This window comes from Hemicordylus capensis, chromosome 6, assembly GCF_027244095.1.
Source record: "Hemicordylus capensis ecotype Gifberg chromosome 6, rHemCap1.1.pri, whole genome shotgun sequence".
NCBI lineage: Eukaryota > Metazoa > Chordata > Lepidosauria > Squamata > Cordylidae > Hemicordylus > Hemicordylus capensis.
The window spans coordinates 78,252,845-78,274,260 of NC_069662.1; the positions used below are offsets into that span (position 1 = coordinate 78,252,845).

The following is a 21,416-nucleotide window of genomic DNA, read 5'->3' on the forward strand; positions in this document are numbered from 1 at the left end:
AGTCTTTCCATGTCTAGCCTCTGCTATGGATGCTCTTCCTGCTCCACCCCATCAATTGCTGCCATATCTGTTTAGTGCCACTTCCAAACTTGTCTTCAGAGGCTGAGGAAGAATGTCCAGGATGTTAGCAGCCTACTGGAATACCCATTGAAGCCTTTCCAGGTGCTGCCATCTTGTGTGACTTAGTAAATTCATTTTCCAGGACTCTTCATAAATGCACTCTTCTGAGCTAACTTCCAGGGTTGCAGGCAGGACTCCAGAAAGCCCCATCTGGTGTGTTTCAGCTAGATCCTGTGGAGAAGTTAGAGGAAAGCATCTATAGGAGTTGTGAGGCCACAGCAGTTCCTAACAATGCTAGGCAAATAGGTTATCAAGATTGTCTTTCCATCCTATTGGATATATGCAGAGGAATCCTTACTGCTTGGAGGAATTCTGGATGGTTGGTGACATCTTTTCTTTAGTAAGTGGCTAGAGGCTGTTCTCTCACTTCTGGGGTAGCACCTTGTCCTGATGGAAGACAGGGACAATTTTGACCTTCATGGGTAGGGGCATGCCGTCCTGGACTGAGCTCAGCAAAGCACAAGCTCCTCAACTCTCAGGACAAAGTAACTAACTAAAAATGGAACAATGCCCAGGAACAACATGGCAGCAGTCATTACATCAACATCAAACAGAAAACATCAGTGTAATGCCTTGTCTACTTCCCACCACATGCGCCTATGCCAAATAACCCAGCCGGGTGGGTAGACTGCCCTCTGACCACCTTTTTGAGGATAATTTCTGGTAAATTCCTCTCTCACCAACTTTATCACCTTTTGAAAGTGCTTCTAGCTTGCATAAAACTCAATTCACAGTCTTCCAGAATATTTTATATTATGTTAAACACTTGTGAAACCATTGTGTAAAAACAAACTCTTTTTTTTTTTTTTGTAGTTTGCCGACCCTTTTTGAAATTGTACCAGGCCATGCAACCAGTTTATACATCAGGAGTATAGTAAGTAATAACCATCACATCACCTTCTTGGCCAATCTTTGAGACATTCAGAAAATTCATATGGTGCAGCGCCCCACCCCACCCCCCACCCCCAACTGTACCTTTGCGTATGTAGATTGCAGATCCTCTGTTTGAATGCTCTCCTGTGTCAAAATGTTTCTTCGACGTAGTCTCTGGCTTTTACATCAATGGGCTATGGGCCTGCACAGAGACCTCATCGGAACCTAACAAGCTCAATTCTCCTGATTTAGGCGGGAACCCCGCCCCCAGCCACTGTACGCAGCTGCGCCACTCCACATCCCCTTAGTCTTTGTCATCCATGCTTCAGTAGATCTTGTGGAATCTTACGAGTAGGACTAATTCTTGAATCCTCTTGTTGTTTTTTCTCCCGTTTCCCCGTTTCCACTCTATTATTGCTTTCTTTATCTCGCGCAGTAGCGTTTTTTCCTTTGAGTTTTTATTTCAACGGCCCTTCCCCCCCATCTATCTCTGTCGCTCTGATGCCAGATGGGATGAGGCTTGGTGGCCGGCCGGCCCGTGGTGTTCTATGCTGGGCACGAACAGTTTTAAGAAATGTGTTCATTGTGGATCTAAGATCCCTTCCCCCAATACTCATACCAAGTGTCTTCTCTGCCTGGGGGAATCCCACATTTTCAAGACCTGTATTCATTGCCAGAGGCTTACGAAGCAGGCTCAAAAAAATAGGGCTTCTTGCTTGCGCGTTGCCCTGTGGGTCTTGGCCCTCCATTCGTCAGAGGCCTTATCTTTGAAGCAATAGTTTAAAATGGCTTCTTAAATGCAATCAGAGCGATCGGACTGCGATCCTAAAGTGCAAGAACTCCCGGCCTCAGTACCGGTGTTGTTGACGCTTGTTTCAGACCTATTGGTGGTCTCAGCCCTTTCTGTGCCGCTAGACGACTTGCCTAAGCGTCCTATGCCTACGGTATAGGACCCCCACTCAGTCCCTACAGCACCAATACTGAAGAAGAAGAAGAAGCCGAAGCTGATTCCGCATCTGCTGGCGGGTCAACACCTTCCGCCTATTCCCAAGAAGAAGAAGCCTCCACCATTTTCTTCTTCGGAGGCCCCGCTGGTTAAGAAACCGAAATTGACTTCTTTGGGGCATGGAGTGACAGTCATGGACCAACCGTCACAAGATCACCCGGCCATGGCACCGGCTCCTCTGATACAGAGCTCTTCTGACCCTCGCCGACCTAGTTCCCCGGCGACCTCAGTATCTCCTAGTCGGACGCCTAACCGTACCCCCACAGGTCGGGAACTGTTGGTAGCAACTGACGAGCGAGACTATGCTTCGTCGGACGACGAACCCTATTCATTGGACAAGCCCACTGCAGATGTGTCTTGGCTGCCTTGAAGTTGTTCATCTTCCATGCGCCATGTGAAGCAACCCTCTCTTAGGGATCAGAGAGCGCTTTGGGACTTGGAATAATGCTCCTCCAAATACAGATCCAGAAGAGACTGGGATCGACGTGGGCCTGCGTACATGGATCGATACTGTGTCTCTGCATGACATTCCCCATATGTAGAGGATGAACCCTCCTCTTATGGAGATTGGCACCGAGAGTCCATCATTTATAGACAGTATCCCTCGAATTATCACTTGGACTGTTCTGACTATGGGAAGCCCCGGTACGGGTCTTGGTACCAAGAAGACTCCACTTATGGAAGACCTGGGACTACTTGTATTTGGCACGAGGCACCTTTGCATTCGGAAGGGAGGCCTCACTCTCGCTCTCCTCAGAGGTTTTCAGGACCTTGCTAATGGGCGCGGATCACCCTCTGAAGTTCCAGTTTGATCTTCGGCACCAAAACCTATCCCGGTACTGTCAGCAGAGGCAGGTGGGTCAGTACTGGACATGTTGGAAAGCCAGATGGATTTCCTCGATGTCCCTCTGGCATTGGCCCAGGACTCCTTGGTGCTTCCCGAACCAGAAAGTGATAGTGAACCTGGCTCTCCAGACTCAGACACAGTTTCCATGGGTTTGTCTCCTTTGGACAATCAGTAGGACTCTAAGCCTGTGTCTCTACTGGAGGACCTGAAACAATACTCTGTCTATGTGGCTTGTATGCCTCTGCCCTAGGTGTGATCCTTGATATGCAACAGAAAGGGGAATTGGACCATTTATTCAGCCTTATTGATGTGGAGGCTAAGGTACCGGTCTCTCTGCCCCTTAACACTGCCCTGTTGGGAATCATGAGGGGACACTGGAAAAAGCAAGCAACTCATTCACAACTCAAGAGGCGTTTGGAGAACTTCTGTAGAGTGCAGCTGCAGGAGGATACGACTTTCTTTGAAGAACCATCCCACCCCTAACTCCATTGTGGTGGAGGCATCCCTGCAGAAATCTAAAGGTCACAGTCATTCTGCGTTGGGCGATAAGGAGGACAGGAAATTAGACTCCTTTCGGGATGAGGAGTCTACTTGGCATTGGCTCTCCACTTGCGGGTTGTCAACTACCAGGCTTATAATGCCAGGTAAAAGCCCTTTTTGTGGGGAAATATGTCCCTGCTTTTGGACCTCCTGCACAGGATAAATGTGATCCGGCTAAAGCCTTCCTCCGTGAGGCAGTGCGGGTGGCAAAGCTATAACTCTACTCAGCTAGACATTCTGTGGAGTGTGCAGCAAAGGTGATTGCCACATCCGTGGGTCTCGGGAGGCATGCCTGGCTGCGTTTGTCCAGGCTGACCTATGAGGCCCATGCTAGAATTGAAGATCTTCCCTTCGAGGGTTCTAGCCTCTTCGCAGAGCAGACTGATGGCACTTTACAGAAGGTGCAGAAGCTGAGGAGAATGGCAAAATCTATGTCCTATGTTTCCTCTGCCACTAAGCTGCAGAGGCCGTCCAGGTGGTCCTCTTACCAACAACCAAAAGCTCCTTCACAGAAACCATCCTCATTGGAGTGTTCCTTATGTGTCAACAAGTTCCAGCCCCAATACAAGTCCAGGTTCCAACCTAGTAAACCTGCCTTTCAGAAGCAGCGTCCGAATACCTTTCTGAAAAAGCAATTTTTGGAAAAAGCAAGGCAACTTTGTGGCCTTCCAGATTTGCCTGGCTCCCTTTGTGGCGAATTGGGACAAGGAGACTGTGAATCAGTGGTCCTCACAGACATACATATGGGCTACGCTCTCACGTTTCAACAGACACCACTGTTGTCTGAGGTCATGACTACTCTGTCAACTCCGGCGTTGGACCAGGAGGTCTTCACTGTCCTCTCGAAAGATGCAATCTAGAGGGTTACCAATGGGAAGAGTCCCGGCTTTTATTCCTGTTACTTTATTGTTCCAACACCGGATGGCGGTCAGCGCCCTATACTGGACTCAGAGCCCTGAATAAACACCTTGTGTACAAGCGTTTCCGGATGTTGTCGGTACTGACTATTCTGGCCCTCTTAGAAAAGAACATGTGGATGGTTTTCCTGGACCTGAGAGACGTGTATTACCATATCTCCATACGCCCTCAACATCGCCGCTTCCTGCATTTCCAGATAGGGGGAATCACTTGTCAATTCAAGGCCTTGCCATTTGGTATGACGACAGCCCCAAGGATTTTTACAAAATGCCTGGCCCTGGTGGTGGCATTTCTGCAAGAGCAAGGGATACAGATCCTACCCTTTATAGACGATTGGCTCATCCTGGTGGGTCCCAAGCAAGCCGCTTTGGGATATCTCGACGCAGTCATAGGTACTTTACAGGGCCTGGGCTTGCAAATCAGCTTCGAAAAGTCCCAGCTCAATCCTGTCTACAGGATACAGTTTATAGGGCTGATCTTCGACTCCAGCATGGAGAAAGTCTTCCTCCCAGAGGCCCGCATAGAGTCACTTATACAGCTGGCCTCTACTCTCCTGGCCGAAGGGCCGCAGACCATGCACTCGGTACAGCGCCTGTTAGGCCATATGGCTGCCACCATGTACGTGCTTCCACATGTGCGCCTTCAGATGCACATCATTCAAAGGTGGTTCCTGGATGTGTTCAACTCCCTTCGGGACTCAGCTCAGTTGGAGTGCACGCCTCCTTGAATGGTTCGAGAAGCCATGGCTTGGTGGGTCGAGACTCATCATTTGGAACTCAGCGCCCCTTTCCAGGTCTCCCCTCCACGCTGGGTGATTATGACCAAAGCATCGGAGCTAGGTTGGGGCACTCATTTGGGCAATTATCACCTGAGCGGCCACTGGACGTCGACAGAAAAAGGTTGGCACATCAATTACCTGGAACTTTGGGTCATTGACCGTAATAAAGATTCATTCATTCAATCAATAAATTACCTGGAACTGTTGGCCATATTCCATGCCCTAAAGGGTTTCTTACCCATAATTGCGGGTTGTTCAGTGACAATCCAAACTGACAATATGACGGCAAAAGCCTATATCAACTGGCAGGGAGGCATGACCTCGAGGAGCCTCCTGTTTCTTTTGCTTGACCTGTGGCATTGCTGCGTGACACATGTGGTGACACCTCATGCAGTCTACATCCAGGGAACCCTGAATGTCCAGGTGGACATGCTGAGCAGGCTGAAAGCGATCTCCCATGAGTGGTCCTTGGACCGGGGTGTGCTGCGGAACATATTCGCAATGTGGGGTGCTCCAGTTCTAGATGTCTTTGCATCTCAGGACAATGCTCAGTGTGCCCTCTATTGCTCCAGGGGAAGGGAAGACGAGGGCTCTTGGGGTGATGCTTTCGTCCTGTCCTGGTCAGGCCCTTTTCCTTTACCTGTTTCCTCCATTTCCCCTCATACCAAAGGTTCTGCGCAAACTGAGGGAAGACTGTGCCAGGGCTATCCTGTTAGCCCCCTGGTGGCCCAGTAGGCCTTGGTTTGTGACTCTGAGGTGGCTGGCAGTGACTTCGGTGTGCCTCCCCACTCCACCTTGCCTGCTGTCGCAGGAGAGAGAGTGGGTGCTCCATCCGGATGTCTGGTCCCTGCACCTGATGGCCCAGAAGATCCGACCAACTTCCCGGTGAGACTCAGAGACATTCTGCTTGTGGCTAGAAAGCCATCGATGAGGAATTCGTATGGACATGTGGACTCATTTCTGTTCCTTTGCTACTCAAAATGGGTTTGATGTTCTTAACCTATCTGTTCAAAATGTTTGTACCTATATGTTATCTCTGAAAGAATCTGGTTTGAAGCTCTCCTCTCTCAGAGTACATTTGGCAGCCATTGTGGCACATTCACCCACCAACCGGGTTTCCTGATTCAAGGACCCACTGGTTAAAAATTTCCCGAAGGGGTTATCCCATGTTTTCCCAGATGGCACTGTTATGTCACTGGCTTGGGACTTGTCGATGGTTCCAGCTGGATTAGTACGACCTCCCTTTGAGCATTTGGCTTCAAAATGACTCTCATCTACTGATGTGGAAGCTTGCCTTCTTGGTGGCGATCACCTCCGCTAGGAGGGTGAGTGAACTGCAGGCCCTGAGGGTTGATCTGCCATACCTGCAGTTTCACAAAGATACGGTTGTGCTCTGACCAGATGTTGAATTCTTTCCAAAGATGGTTTCTACATTTCATCATTCCCTGCCACTCATCTTGCCCATACTTTTTCAAAACTCTTCCTCTGATGCAGAGTGCAGGTTGCATCGTTTGGATGTTAGGAGAGCATTGTCCTATGTCCAGAGGTCGGCAGAATGGAGGAAAACTCCTTCTCTGTTTGTTCTGTATTATGGGCCCCACAAGGGCTTGCAAGTTTCTGCTCAGTCCCTGTCTAGGTGGATCATTTCTACCATTGAACTTTGCTACAATTTAGCACATAAACAATTGCCTGTGACCGTTAAGGCACATTTGGTTAGGTCCATGGCGGCCTCTGTTGCCTTTGATCATGTGGTCCCTTTGGACACTATCTGTCAGGCAGCTACTTGGGCTTCGCCACATTCCTTTATTCGTCATTATGCCATTGATGCCAGGGCATGGAGCGATGGGTTTGGCAGGACTGTCCTGCAGTCTGGTTTCAGTTGATGTACTTCATTTCTTGAAATAAATACTTCTGGCAGATTGCATCTTGTTTCTGTTTGTTCCCTCCACCTTGGGTGCTAGCTTGTTATGTGCCCATTGGTGTAAAAGATACAGAGACCACATCAAAGAATTACAGGTTGCTTACCTGTAACTTTGGTTCTTCTACTGGTCATCTGTCCTTTTACATGCCCTCCATCCTCCCCGCTGGGTCTACTGAAGGCAGACTCGTGATTGAGGGGATGTGGAGTGGTGCAGCCGCATATAGTGGCTGGGGGTGGGGTTCCCGCCTAAATCAGGAGAATTGAGCTTGTTAGGTTCTGACGAGGTCTCTGTGCAAAGTTACAGGTAAGCAGCCTGTAGTTCCTGCAAGTTGAAAACTGCCACATCAGGTGAAAGAGTAGGCTACAAACCTTCTCCCCAAGAGGTCTGTATCTGCTCTAATCTTTTTTGGACTTCTGATTACTGCTTGAATCAGAGAAAGAAAGGGGGGGGGCTCTTAAAGAAATCCAAAGGCCCTACCCTCTGCCTACCCCTAATTATAGCTAAATTAGTCTCCCATGATTGTATAAAAACAGTAGGTGAGGGAACTGGCACAAAAGATAAAGTAGGTGCCCTTTGTATCTCCCACCACCCTGTTCCCATTGTAATTCAAGCAATGTTCACTGTTTCTGAAGGTCAAATGATCTCCTCTAAGGGCATTTTGAAATACAGCTCTCATGTCCTTTTTTTCTCCTCTCTTCCCTGCTCTTGTTTAAGTAGTGTGGGGCCCGAGAATCAAAGCAAAATCTGCATTGCAATTGAACCAGCTCAGCTGCTCAAAGGAGATATTATGGTAAGTGATGCCTTGTCCAGATAACTGTTTTATTAAAAAAAATCCTATGCAGTATCTACAATATAATTTGCTCTTCCTGATGGAAGAAAAATAAGTTATGGGCACTTACGAACATACTATTTTGTGTTAAACTTGATTCTTACCAACTCAAATGATTTTATTTCCAAGATGAACCAAAGCAAAGTCATAAACCAATAGTACTAAATGCTGATCAGTTAATTACCCTCACTGGTTAGTTGTGGGTATATTCTTATGGCACACGTATTAAAAATGTGGATCCTTTCCATGTGGATCCTTTCTGCATGGTTAACAAGGCAGGGAAGTAAAGCCAGATTGATAAGTACCTCTGATATTTGGCGTGGGGGTCTGACGCCCAATACTCCTCCTCCCAGAATTAGGGTGAATGAGCTTATTCCTTAGGGCTAGTGTGTGTGTGTGTGTGTGTGTGTAGCAGCTAGATATGTCAGCCGACTGTACTAAAAAGCATTATGTTGGTGTCAGGGCTCAGACTTCTGACTCAGAAGAGTCAGAGCAGGAGGATTCGCCTGCTAGTGAGGGCTCAGAGGCACAGCAACAGGATTTGGCAGGGAGACCAGACTCTGGAGCTGAGGATTCGCAACAGCTGCCAGACATGATTTCCGATGGGGAGGAGCCTGGGATTTCACCTGTCTTGAGAAGACGTCTCAAGAGGCAAGCTCAGTGGGAGTCACACAGGCGCAGGAGATCATAAGAGAGGAAGCCAAAGTGCTGACTCAGGGAAGCATGATTGGCTGCTGGTTCTCTTGAGCCATATATATTTAGCAGTCTCTCAATTGCTCAAATGCTGTTTTCAACTTTCACTGGCCGCAGACTGTGTGCTATTTAAATTCCAAACTTTTCCGAGTTCCAGTTTGCCTTGTTTAGGCTTTCCTGCTTTGTTCCATTAATTCCTTGTTCTTGTGTCCTTTGCTCGTTTCATTCCTTGCTTTGTGTTTTCTTTTCATTTATTACTCAGTTATTGTTAGAGCGGGTACCTAGTTCAGTTCAGGGGACTTAATTCATTTACTATTTTCTTTGTGAGCCTTTTATTTTCCTTCTTGCAGTTTTGCTGCTGCTTTCTGTTATCTCACAGGGGGAGTGCTGAAGGGGGTTGTAAATCCTGTTGGGTTAGCCGAGCTAACAGATTTACAATAGTTGGAGATGATTATACAAGTTCTGCCAGTGTTAAGATTTCTGATGATCCATTTGTACACGTCATCCACCAGTTGATATTGCAGCATCTGCAATATTACCCTTTCCCACTTAATTCCATGGCCAATGTCTAGCAATGGCCAGCAGCTCAAAGAATGCTGAAGAAGCCCACCAGGCCAAGCTCTGACAACACAATAACTTTTATATGTGTTTTAATTGCTGTTGGCCGCCCAGAGACGTAAGTTTGGGCGGGGTATAAATTAAATAAATAAATGAATAAATAAATAAATAAAACCGATCCTTGAATGAGTGTGCAAGCCTTGAACAATAGGTCCAGCAAGATTCTGCATATCTGCTCTGAAAGCATCTCTGCTCAGATAACTGCAACTCGAACTCTCTAACCTGTCATGTGAATCAGCCACATTTGAATATATTAGTTTTGCGCGCGCACACACACACACACACACACACACACACCCCACTACCTGCGATTGTCATAGGGAGAGACAAGAAAATGTTCATGGGACTGATAATGCCATCCTATGACCACTGGAAACTCTACTCTGTTCCCCCTGCTCCATATATCTGGGCTTCTAAAATTTCACCAGGAATTGTTTACACACTTTTGAGCAGAAGGATTGAAAAAGAAACAAACGAAATCCCAATGGGGCTATGAAGACATTTCGCAAAGTTCTTCAAAGTTAAGGCCTTCACAGCAGACAAGATGAAGAATTTTGTGAGCTTTGCCCTTACATGGCATAACATTATGCAAGATGTATTTTATAGTAATTCCAATAAACTAACACCAGATGGGTTTATTTAGTTATTTATATATTTTTATTTAACATATTTTTATACTGCCTAAAACTTACGTCTCCGGACAACCGCCCAGAGACGTTTGGTTGTGTGTTAGCTGGAAAATCTCGCACTTGTATATGCAAGGTTCAAGTTCATATCTAGGCCCAGAACTTACCTTCCAAGCAAAGACATGTCTTTGAGGTTTCTCAATCAACATTCCTTTGCTTACTACAGTGTTATCTTGGAACTAAGGTTGTTTGCTTACTGATACCAAAATGGATGCTGGTTTTCCTCTGTCAGAATGATTCCCCGTCAGAAGAATTCCCCACATGGCTTCTCTTCCCTTCTTATAACATTATGAAATATAAATCAGACATAAGATGGGTCAGATTTGCCAAGTCCTTCATTTGACTACTCCGTGTATTATTCCAGTTGATCAAGGATTGCTTTTCATAACATACTAGCAAGACACCTATTATCATGATGAGTAGAGTAGTACGTATAGTGATTTTATTGCTCTCCACTGGTTTAGTTTTATACTTGCTACTTTCTTATCTAATGGAATATGAATACGATGAATATTTATAAACCATTTTCAACAAAAGTTCCCAAACTATATCAGTTTACTTTTATATACATAAACAAAATGGCTCCCTGTCCCCCAAAGGGCTCACAATCTAAAAAAAGAAACATAAGATAGATACCAGCAACAGCCACTAGAGAGATGCTGTGGGGATGGATAGGGCCAGTTGCATCCCCTGTGCTGGGGATGGATAGGGCCAATTGCTCTCCTCCTGCTAAATAAAGATAATTACCATTTTAAAAGGATGCCTCTTTGCTTAGTTAGCAGGGGACAACAATGGTATTGTTGTAAGCTGCTTTGAGTCCCTTTGTGGTGAAAAAAGTGGGGTATAATTTTTAAAAAATATATAAGTAAGTAAAATATTTGTGGATAAAAGCTTGCATACTGTGAAGAGGTGTGTGTGATGTTGGACCCTTTACATGATTCCTGTATGTGTGAGCTTGACTACTAAATTCCAGAGGCGAAGGGTGGGTTTTGACCTAACTACAACAATTTGTCCAAGTATAGTGTTTAACCATTACCCAAAGGAGTGAATGCCATCTCTTTGCTTATATATGAGAGCAATGTTGTGTTCAGAATTGGCCTGTTAATGCCACTTGAGCTAAAATCACCAGACATTAACTTCCAGCTCAGTTTGAATGGTCATTTGGCTCTTCTAATTTTATGCCCCCTTATTCTAATCCTCCAATCCTGGCTTTGGTATTGTAGGTATTTGCAAGGGAAGGGCCTATTTCAAGTTGTTGCAATTGCCTGGGAAGCAAGGAAAGGGTCTAAAGACCAGAAGAGGGCTGCTGAACAAGAGGTGGGAAAAGGGAGTTAACACCCCTCTTGGGCTGAATAGTGAGCCGCATCTGTGTAACTTCATAGCTTAAAGGCTTTTAGATCATTCCTGGGCAAAATGCCTCTCTCTGTGAAGGCAGCTTGCTTGAATAAAGAACCACTGACTTTGGCACCTAATGAAAAGCCTATTTATTCATTAGCACAAGCATTCTGCTTGGCACTGCTACCTTGTGTTTTTGCAAAATTAGTGGACTAGCTTATGGCACTAGTTCTAGTAAATTATTGCCAGTTGGAGATTGCCAGGGGAGTTTTATAAAAGGAGCTTAGGCAGAAGATATCGCTGAGTTGGAAAAATAATAATCTTTTTTGCATTGATTTTATAATATCCTTAGGGGAATTCTGTTGCACATGGATAAATATCTTAGCATGTGTGTTTGTATACTGCAGTTCTGCAAGAGTGCAGAATTAAAGATTGGATGCAGAATTTTGCTTCCTGTGAATCTCAGCTTACTTTTTAATTTTTTTATTTTTTAAAGCAACTTCCTAATCTTTATGGCTGCAAATATATGCTTGAAAGTGTGTGAGCAATATTCTGCTGAAATCTTTAAAACCCAAGGAGGGCTGAATAAGATTTCTAGTGGGTGGGAGCTACATAAGCTTCCTTTTCCCTCTCCATGACAAGCAACATTAAAATAAATGATGCAAGCTAAGTCAAGTTATACAATTTTGCTCATTTTTCATAACATACAAGTTATATATCTTTTGTTATCTCTTTCTTGGAACAAGATTTGAATTCTAAGTGTAGAGTACACACAACTCTGGATGGCAGAAAGATACTGTGCTGGTCGAGTAAGACCTATGAACTGGACATGCCCAGTTTGTATCTCACTTCATCCATTAAGTTACTGAGTGGCCATAGCAAGTTACAGTACTCTGTGTTACACACACACACACACACACACACACACACACACCCTCCAAATACTGGAAAACTGCATTCACATGGCAGGTCTAATGTATAGAGCAGACCTGCTCAATTTGGGGGCCCCAGCTGTTTTTGAACTATAAATCCTGTAATCCCCAGCCACAGTGGCCAATAGCCGGGGATTATGGGAATTGTAGGCCAACATCAGCAGGAGGGCCGAAGAAATTTCAGAAACAGGACCAGCCCAAGAATAAATACTACAACTACTATGAATATTTATACAGGTGGGCCTCATTATTCATGGGGGTTCTGTTCCTACAGATTACTGTGGGTAACGAAACCATGGGTATTGAGTTAGATTCCCAGACTAAAAAACAAACAAAGCCCAAAATCATGAAAAAGGGCCAAGTAAAGTGCCCTACTGTTCTCCACAGGTCTCCTGGTGTCCAGCAATGCCCTCCAAGTCCCAAATGGTCCCCCAAAGTAAAGGATTTCTCCTTTTTTTTGCCAAAATAAGCCACAAAATGGCGGCCAGAAATGATCTCTGTGATCATTTCTGGCCTTCTAGGCAGGAGCGTAGCAAGGTTGGAGTGGGCCCAGAGACAAGATTTTAAAATGGGCCCCTTGCTGATATACACACACAAACATACTTCACAATATATAGTGCACTCACACTCACACCCCCATTATGAATACGGTGAATATCTAGTTCACATTGAATCTAGTTTTTTTACTCTCTGCTACTGCCGATATCCAAGAGACTCAACATAATTCATAGGGGTGCAACACGGGTGGGCAGGGAGTCATGTGATGTGCTTCTAGGGGGCCCCTCAAGACAGTGGGGCCCCGAGACTACTGTCTCCCCATGCCTAATGGTAGTTACGCCCCTGCTTCTAGGAACCACAGATACGGGGGTTTTAACCCTTCCATATCCACAGATAAGGAAGTTGGGTATCTATTTGACACCTGCGGAGACATGAAACTGTGAATAGTGGTCCTGTGTATAATGCGGTTTGCCTGTATACTGCTTTTCAACAAAAGTTCCCAAAGAAGATTAAATAGAGATATAAATAAATAAGATGGAACCCTGTGAGGTTCATTGTTGCAGGGTTCACTGTTTCTTGGTTCATCTTTCTCAGTCTTGTGCTCTCCTTGTGTGTCAGTACTGTGGACCATGTGGATTAATCCGGTTGAGGAAGATGTAGAGGATAATGGTGGGGCTTGAATTTGAGGATTTTGCTCATATGTGCAAAACACTTAAAAACTTTGTTTTCTTTTCCATATACAATTCGTATAAAGGGTGGAGATATACAGAAAGCTGAAAAGGCCTATTTTGGAGTTTGTACTTTCTTAGAGCATGATTGAACTAAGCTTTCTGAATATAACGGACAGAGCTCCTAGAATATGAGCTCAAAAACCTTGAACTACTCTGCTTTTGCAGGATGGGAAAGAAAGGCTTATGTTCTGAACCAAGAAACATACAATATGAGGAAAGGTGCTCTGAGAAATGTGGCACAGTGAGGAGCAGGTTTTTTGTCTTCTGTTGAATCTCTGTGTACAAAATATGAATTGAATATCCATGTTTTTAACCTGTCAACAGATCTTGATTGGTTCTTTAAGTGAGTCTTTTGTTGCTTTACAAAATATGACTTAAATATTTGCAGCCTGAAGATTAATATTATATAAGGAGAAGCAATTTTGTCTGGAGGAGTTATTACGTAAGAACAAAGAATTAGCCTGCGGAAGGATTTCTGGCACTGTTTTAGGCCATACTCCCCTCCTTTTAATAAGCATGCTCAGGCTAACCAATGTCTATCCAAATTTTGAATATTCAGGATGTTATAATACAAACTTATTTTAAAAAAATTCTCTTCAGCTAGAGCAGACTTGCATTCATTTGTGCCCATCAGGAATTGCTGCACTTCAGTAAATGATGTAGTTTTCATGTGGCAAATGTAATACAGATAGACCTCGTTATCCGCTGATTCATCATCCGTGGATTCGCATATCCGTGGTTGGGTAAAAGACACCTGAGCTCGCATAAGGAAAAATCCCCACGTCAACCTCATGTATCTGCGGGTCGGAGGTGGCCGGAAATGACAATGGAGGTCATTTCTGGCCGCCATTTTGTTTATTGGAGCCACAAAATGGCTCCCGTTTTTAAAAACAAAAACAAAAATGCTGATTTTCAGCTGATGTGGGGGCCTTCCAGAGGTTAGATTATACAAATTCATTAAATAAATAAATAAATAAAATAAAATAAAAGGGCATGGGCATTTGTCTGGCGAAATCTCAGAAAGCAGAGGGGCAGCTAAACAGGATTTCTTGTAGTTCAAATGTCTGGATGTTAGTACACAGCAGAAGAGCTTTTTGCACTCCTCATGATTAGCAAAAGCAGAATATGTGGTGAAGAACAATTACAGTTAATGCAACCTGTATCTTATCCATGTTACTTCAGATCTGCAGAAATGGGTTTTCTAAGTGCAAAATTATTTGTTAGCACAGAGTGCATGCAATCTTGCTTGTATGGCTTGCATAAAAAAGGTCATTATGGACAGCAAGAAAGTCCTCTTTGACTAGGCCCTTCTTCATCTTTCTTGTTTCAGTCTTGGTCTAAAACTCCTGTAAAAAGCAGCAGTTTATGTGCATGTGCGTGGACATTCATCACTCAGTATCCCATTACATGCTTGTTGCCTGCTGATGCTCCATAGAAGACCTGAATTGCCTTCCACTCATGCCTTGTTTTGAGTTGATAAGCAAACTCTGTCTCTTGGCATTTGATTTGTGACTACTGTTTGACTTGTGCAATTTGCCACAATGTTGTAGATGCTGAGTGATGGATTTTCCTGCGCGAACTTGCTCCAGAACCTGGTGTGGGAGCTGAAGCTCATAACCACGTGGATTTGACTTGGCTGTGAATCTCAGGTTGCATGTTACACAGCTGCTGCATCAATTTCTCACAGCTGCTACCATGTCCTCCAACATACTTTTTTGAAGAATTGGAGAATGTCGACTTCTGGCTCTTTCAGTAGGCCACGGTTACAAGTGGATGACTTGAGCCCAAAGTATGCATTGATGGCATCAGGCCTGCATCCTTATATATGGGTCTGCCCCATTTATGTATAAAGTGGGGATGGTCAAAAGGCTAAAGGGGCTAAACACACCCCACCCCCATCAGCAGCTTTTTGCTCCATAGCCACTCTCCACCCTTCGGGACTCGGGTATTTCTAGTATTGCAGTCCAACTGGGTGAAGAGTACCAACAGGATTGGACTGTAATGGTAAGACAGGTGGCAGATTCATGCCTTTTGTGCCCCCTTTGGCTCTTTAAATCACAACCCCACCCTGTTTTACACATTAATGTGTAGGCTTGTCACCATCAAATATAGTTTGGGCTTCAATGGCAGGAAGTGGGGGAACTCTCCAAGAAAACCTCACTGAAGGACAGACCTAGATTCTTCAAGAAATGTGGACCTGATGCACAAAGTCCTGCCCCCTCTTCAGACCACTGGATGTTGATAGCAGAGGTGGGGCAATGCACAGCATTATGACAACATAAGACCAGCCCTGCTGCATCAGGCCCAAGGCCAGCATCATGTTTCAAACAGTGGCCTACCAGATGCCTCTGAGAAGCCCACAGCCGAGAGCATGCCCTCTCTCTTGCTGCTGCTCCCCTGCAACAGGTATTTAGAGGCATCTTGCCTCTGAGGCTGCCTATAGCCAGCAGACTAGTAGCCATTGATAGACCTGTTCTCCATGAATTTCTCTAAGCCCCTTTTAAAGCCATTCAAACTAGTGGCCATCACCACATCCCACGGCAAAAAATCCCATAGATTAATTATGCGCTGTGTGAAAAAGAACTTCCTCTTGTTGGTCCTTATTTCCTGACCTTCAGTTTCATGGAATGACCCCTGGTTCTAGTGTTGTGAGAGAGGGAAAAGAATTTATCTCTGTCCATGTGGAGGAGGGAGGGAAGGAAAGAAAACCAGAGCTGCAAGCTCCTCCATTGAAATGTCTAGTTCTGCCCTCAAGTCAAAAACCTTTGACTTATATCCTTATCTGATCTGGTGCTTTTTCACTGCTTTGTGGAAGTAAAATACGGAAATCTTGGAAAGCAATTTATCGGGGAAGAAACCAATCAGGTGAATAATTGTATAACTGAAAGTGTGAACTGTCTGGATGGCTCCTTAGGCAACTGCTAAGAAAACATACATACCACTGCAACATGAATAAGAAGGAAAGAATGTTCTATTAAGACAAATAACTCTTCAGGGAATACTATCTTGGTTTCTCATCTAAGGCATGGCATATGCCCTGGAATTAGAGGAATGAGTGCTTATGCTAGTGCTTCTTGCAGGACACCAAGTATCTAAATCTGTTTGGAAATACCATAGCAAGTGCTTTGACAACTTGTTATCTCCTTTTCTTCTGAAACACATACTTGATCTGTGAGGTAAGGTGCACCTCTTGCACAACTGCAGGTAAAAACTAGGGAGATTATATCAACATTGAACTTGGGGAAGTTAAATGGTATCCATTGGCAGGAATCCTAGAATTCTTTGCAACCATTTGAGTCATTCTGTGAGGAGATCATCAGTGATGGCAGACAAGCTTCCTTAAAAGCACTCCCCCACTCCCCGCCCTCGCTCCCCATTGCTTAAAATCTTGCTCCGTCATTTGAATTCAGGGAGCATCTTGGGCCTGCTTTAGGATGTGTTTGCAGGACAATAGTGATGCTCAACCAGCGTGTCTAATGCCTCATGTGAACAGTGCATGCACCCTAAAATGTGCTCTCAAATCTACATATTCATTAGACAAACCAGTCAAGAAGGAGTTCCCTGAGGGAGTAATGTTTGAAAATCACTGAATTAGCCCTTTGAAGATGCAATAGGAAAGGAACTAAAATGGACCTGAAAATGTTAGGTAAAAAGTGGTGGTGTACCGAAAATTTGAAAATCTCTGCAGTCCACATGGTACAATTTATGTTCCTTGTGTGAACTGAGAGTGTGCCCCTGAAGCACTGCAAAGGATTCTGGGATGCATTTCAATGATCCAGTGATGCTAGAAGCAGGCCAAAAAACCAGATGCATGCCAGCAGGCATGGTGGGCACCCACGGACACCACAGCTTGAAACAGTCATTTAGTTCATTTGTTTGGTAGAGCTTATTCTGATAGGAGGGTCAGGCAGCTACAGTTTCTGCTTCCAGTTCTTGCAGTACCTCCAGATTCTGCATGCTGCTTCCTGAAAACCAGCCTCTGAGAGTAATCTTAGTGGATGATTTCTTTCTGCTTGTGTGCCTTGGTACTGATATGGGCCTTGGTACCGATGCGTTGCATTTATCTTTATAACAATCCTGTTAGGCTGAGGGATAGGCATTTTCCCACAGCCACCCAGCAAGCTTATTGGATGAAGCACCCATCTTGCAAATCTAAACCAATGTTTGAGCCTCTGCACCTCACACTTGTCCACAGTACATTTGAAGGAGAACTTTCATTTTGTGACTGCACGAATAATGGAAGTTGCATTGTTTGATTTCTCTCTTTCAGCTGAAGTGTTACCACAAAAAATACCGATCTGCCACCCGTGATATCATTTTCCGCCTGCAGTTCCACACAGGTGCTGTTCAGGGACATGGCCTGATATTCAGCAAAGGGGACTTGGATAACGCGAGCACAGGCAAGTTTCTTTTGTGTTTGGAGAAGGCAGAGGAGATAAAGTGCATATGTGTGCATATAGGAAGGGATACGGATACCAACTTCTGGCCAGCTTCTGAAATCCTGGGTGGGTGCTAAGTCGTCGAGACAGTGGTCCAGGGCCAGAAATGGCCAGCTATAAAGAACAAAATTTGCACCATCTAGTGTTAAGGGGCATTACTGTTAATTGAACACTGGTGGTTAGACATAGCATTGCATGCTGATGTGTACATTTTCATGTCACAACGAAAATCCAAAAAGTTCTAATGTAAAAGTATGAACTCTTTATTGTTTACAATGTTTGGTAAGGCCTTTAGGGGCTAGATAACATTGCTTCATTGGCCACATTCTACCTGTGGGCCACCTTGCCTATCCCTGAGCTTGACCATTCAGGAATGGAGACAAAATGGCTCCATTCCTGATATTATTGCTGATAATATTGTTTATTTCCAATTTGTAAGAGAGTTGGATGTGGTATGACAGAGCCTTGATTGCCTGTGGTGTAGCATGATAATTTCCTTTATCTTGCGCCGGTGCCAGTGCTACCCAAGGCAAGGCCCAAGTGCTGCTGGCTACAACTGCTCATGGGAGTAACAGGGGGCAGGGCCAATGCCGACTCCTTCATGCACCCCTTCTGCCTTCCCCCATTGCTGTGGAGATGGATTTTAAACTGCAGGTTTGGCAGTGAGAGCAGTGAGAAAAAAACCCTTACCCATGGCAATGAGGAAGGGCACAGGGTGTGTGTGTGTGTGTGTGTGTGGCAGCTAGTGCTGGCCCAAACCCCTGACATGGGTGTGGTTAGTGCTGCCTCCCTTGTGCACTTCCTCTGCCCTTCTCCATCACCTCAGGGACAGTGCATGTGTTCTTCCTGGAATGAAGTGCCTGAAGGAGCCCTGCATCAGCAGGATTTGCCCCGGCATGATATAAAAGTGCAGTGCCTGAGGAACTCCTATGGCCTGAGATGGGGCAGGAAGAGGATTGGCTTTAGCTCATACTCAGTCCTGTTCCTCAGAACAATTGCTACCCCTACTAGGGATGTGCAAACAGGTTTGGGGGTTCGAGGTTTGACGTTTTGGTTTGGGGATTCAACCGTCGAACTGGTTCGGTCCCAGACCAAACCTCCCCCAGCGTTCGGGGGTTTGTGGACTGCCAATGGTGTTTTTTACCTTCTACTCCCCTCGGGGGAGTTCCTGGAGGCGGTTTGTGTGGATGTCCATGGAGGTTCCCCTCCTCCCGCCAGTTTTCTAAATCACCCCCTTACCCCGTTTGGGGCATTCTTTGGCCAGTTTTCGCCCTTCACCCAGCTGCCATGTTGGGGGCTGGGTGACTGTGCGGTCCGTGAACCCCCCGAACCCGCACCAAACTGGGGGGGGGGAGGTTTCAAGGGAGTGCCGGACCAAACTGGCCCGGTTGGGTTCAAGGCCGGTTCGGCCTCAAACCCAACCGGGCCAGCCGGTTTTGTGCACACCCCTAATCCCTACATCCCTTTCTGTGAGAAAGGAAGGAGCTCTTCCTCCTCAATCTTGCTGCCAAACCTGCAGTTAACAATCCATCTCCATGGTAATGGGGGAGAGGGGCAGGCAGGTGAGGTGACACCTGGGCGGTGAGGGAGGGGGCAGGATGCCCACATGAATTGTCTCATTGCAGAGACACCAACTGAGGCTGTCGCCTCACACTGCTTCATTAACAAGCCACTCCCGCTTTATCCTACTATTGTGTTGGGACAAACAAAAATTTTCAGGTTTTTGAGGTACTATATTAATTTTTGAAATCTCTTTGATCGTAGATAATAGTGGAATAAAATAAATGAGTTTACTGTCTATAAGCAACAATATTTCTATCACCCCACTTTCAACTTTGCAGGAACACCCCCCCACCCCCCACCAGTTTGTCTCCAGAAGTGCACTGAGTGACCTTGTGTGCTGCCTGTTCACTTCAGTGTGCTTCCTCAGGATAACTTCTTGGTGGATTCTGCCCTTAGTTTTCTCACTCAAGGTTCTGACATTATAGATGATAATTGTTTCCCTTTTAAACAGCAATCACAAACTGCTGTTGGCAAAATATCAGTGGATAGATATTGAGGTCTATTGTGGCTCTTTTTGTTTTCAAAGTGTGTTCTGTAGCCAAGCTGTTAACTTCTGCCCTTTAGGCAAAAGCTGCTAAACTTTCTGCCCTTTAGGTTAAAATATCAAGACTGTATAAGCTATAGAAAGAGTTTTAAAGGGATCAAGCATTGCATTCAAGATAACATCAAATCTTTATTTCTATATCTGCTCCTGTTCCCTGTGAAATAGTCTTTTTGAAACCATTGATTCTGCCTTTCCAGATGATCGTTTTCCTGATTATGGAAAGGTTGAAATGGTGTTTTCAGGATCCCCAGAGAAAATCAAAAGTGAGTATTGCTCTTAAATAACTTGTCTTAAAGCCTGATGCTATACGTGTTTACTCCAAAGTAAGTTACACTGAATCTGAGTTTACTCCCAAGAAAGGTCATATACAGTGGGTATTGGAAAGAATCACCCCCTTTGATAGACCTTAAATTCTGGTTCCCTTACATCCTGAAATGAAAACACAAAGAAAATTCCCTTCACCAGCTGTACTTATCCAATGCAGCCTATAACATCCAACTGAAAAACATCACAATTACAGTCCAGAAAAACTGTCAGAAATAAAAAACAAGAATTACTGAGATTGAAAAAGGATCACCCCTCCCCCCATGTCAATATTTTGTTGAACCACCTTTTGCTTTAATAACAGCCTTGAGTCTGTTGGGATACTTCTCTATCAACCTTGCACATCTAGACGGAGCAGTATTTGCCCACTCCTCCATACAGAACTGTTCAAGTTCGGTCACATTGGATGGTAGGTGTTGGTGGACTGCTATCCTCCCTGGATCCGGTCGGCCCTCCAAACTGGATGGAAGAGCAAGGAGGAAACTGGTAAGAGAGGTTACCAAGAGGCTAATGGCCACTCTGAAGGAGTTAAAGGACTTCATGGCAAAGAGTGGTTGTTCTGTGCATGTGACAACAGTTTCACGAGCGCTCCACAGATGTGGCTTGTTCGGGAGGGTCTCAAGGAGAAAGCCACTTCTCAAGAAAGGCCACATTAAAGCTCATTTGAGCTTTGCCAGAAGGCACCTTGAAGATTCTGCTGCCAAATGGAAAAAGATCTTATGGTCAGATGAGACCAAGATTGAACTATTTGGCCTCAACACCAAACAGTACACCTGGCGTAAATCCAACGCAGCTCACCATCCACAACACACCATACCTACAGTGAAGCATGGAGGTGGCAGCATCCTGTTGTGGGGGTGTTTCTCTGCCTCGGGGACTGGGGCTCTCGTTAGGGTAGAAGGAAAAATGGATGGGGCAAAATACCATCAGATTCTGGAAGGAAACCTGCTACCCTCTGCCAGACAGTTGAGGATGGGCAGAAGATTCACCTTTCAACATGACAACGATCCGAAGCACACAGCAAAATTGACCACACAGTGGCTGAAGGAGAAAAAAGTGAACGTCCTCATGTGGCCCAGTCAGAGCCCAGACCTAAATCCCATAGAAAATCTGTGGAGAGATTTGAAGATAGCAGTCCACCAACACCTACCATCCAATGTGACCGAACTTGAACAGTTCTGTATGGAGGAGTGGGCAAATATTGCTCCGTCTAGATGTGC

The 21,416-nt window shown here is 45.2% G+C and overlaps 1 protein-coding gene across 9 annotated transcripts in view; it reads left to right on the top strand.

Moving 5' to 3' along the window:
- Positions 1 to 21,416, top strand: part of TNS3 (tensin 3) — a 420,724-nt gene that overhangs the window by 263,457 nt on the left and 135,851 nt on the right. For 8 of the 9 annotated variants that reach the window (XM_053262003.1, XM_053262000.1, XM_053262002.1 and 5 more), the window contains 4 exons: positions 934 to 994; positions 7,719 to 7,794; positions 17,597 to 17,726; positions 20,070 to 20,135. In XM_053262003.1, the coding sequence (XP_053117978.1) occupies positions 934 to 994; positions 7,719 to 7,794; positions 17,597 to 17,726; positions 20,070 to 20,135 (333 nt within the window). The remainder of the gene's footprint in view (positions 1 to 933; positions 995 to 7,718; positions 7,795 to 17,596; positions 17,727 to 20,069; positions 20,136 to 21,416) is intronic. The other variant, XM_053262001.1, reaches the window with a different exon arrangement.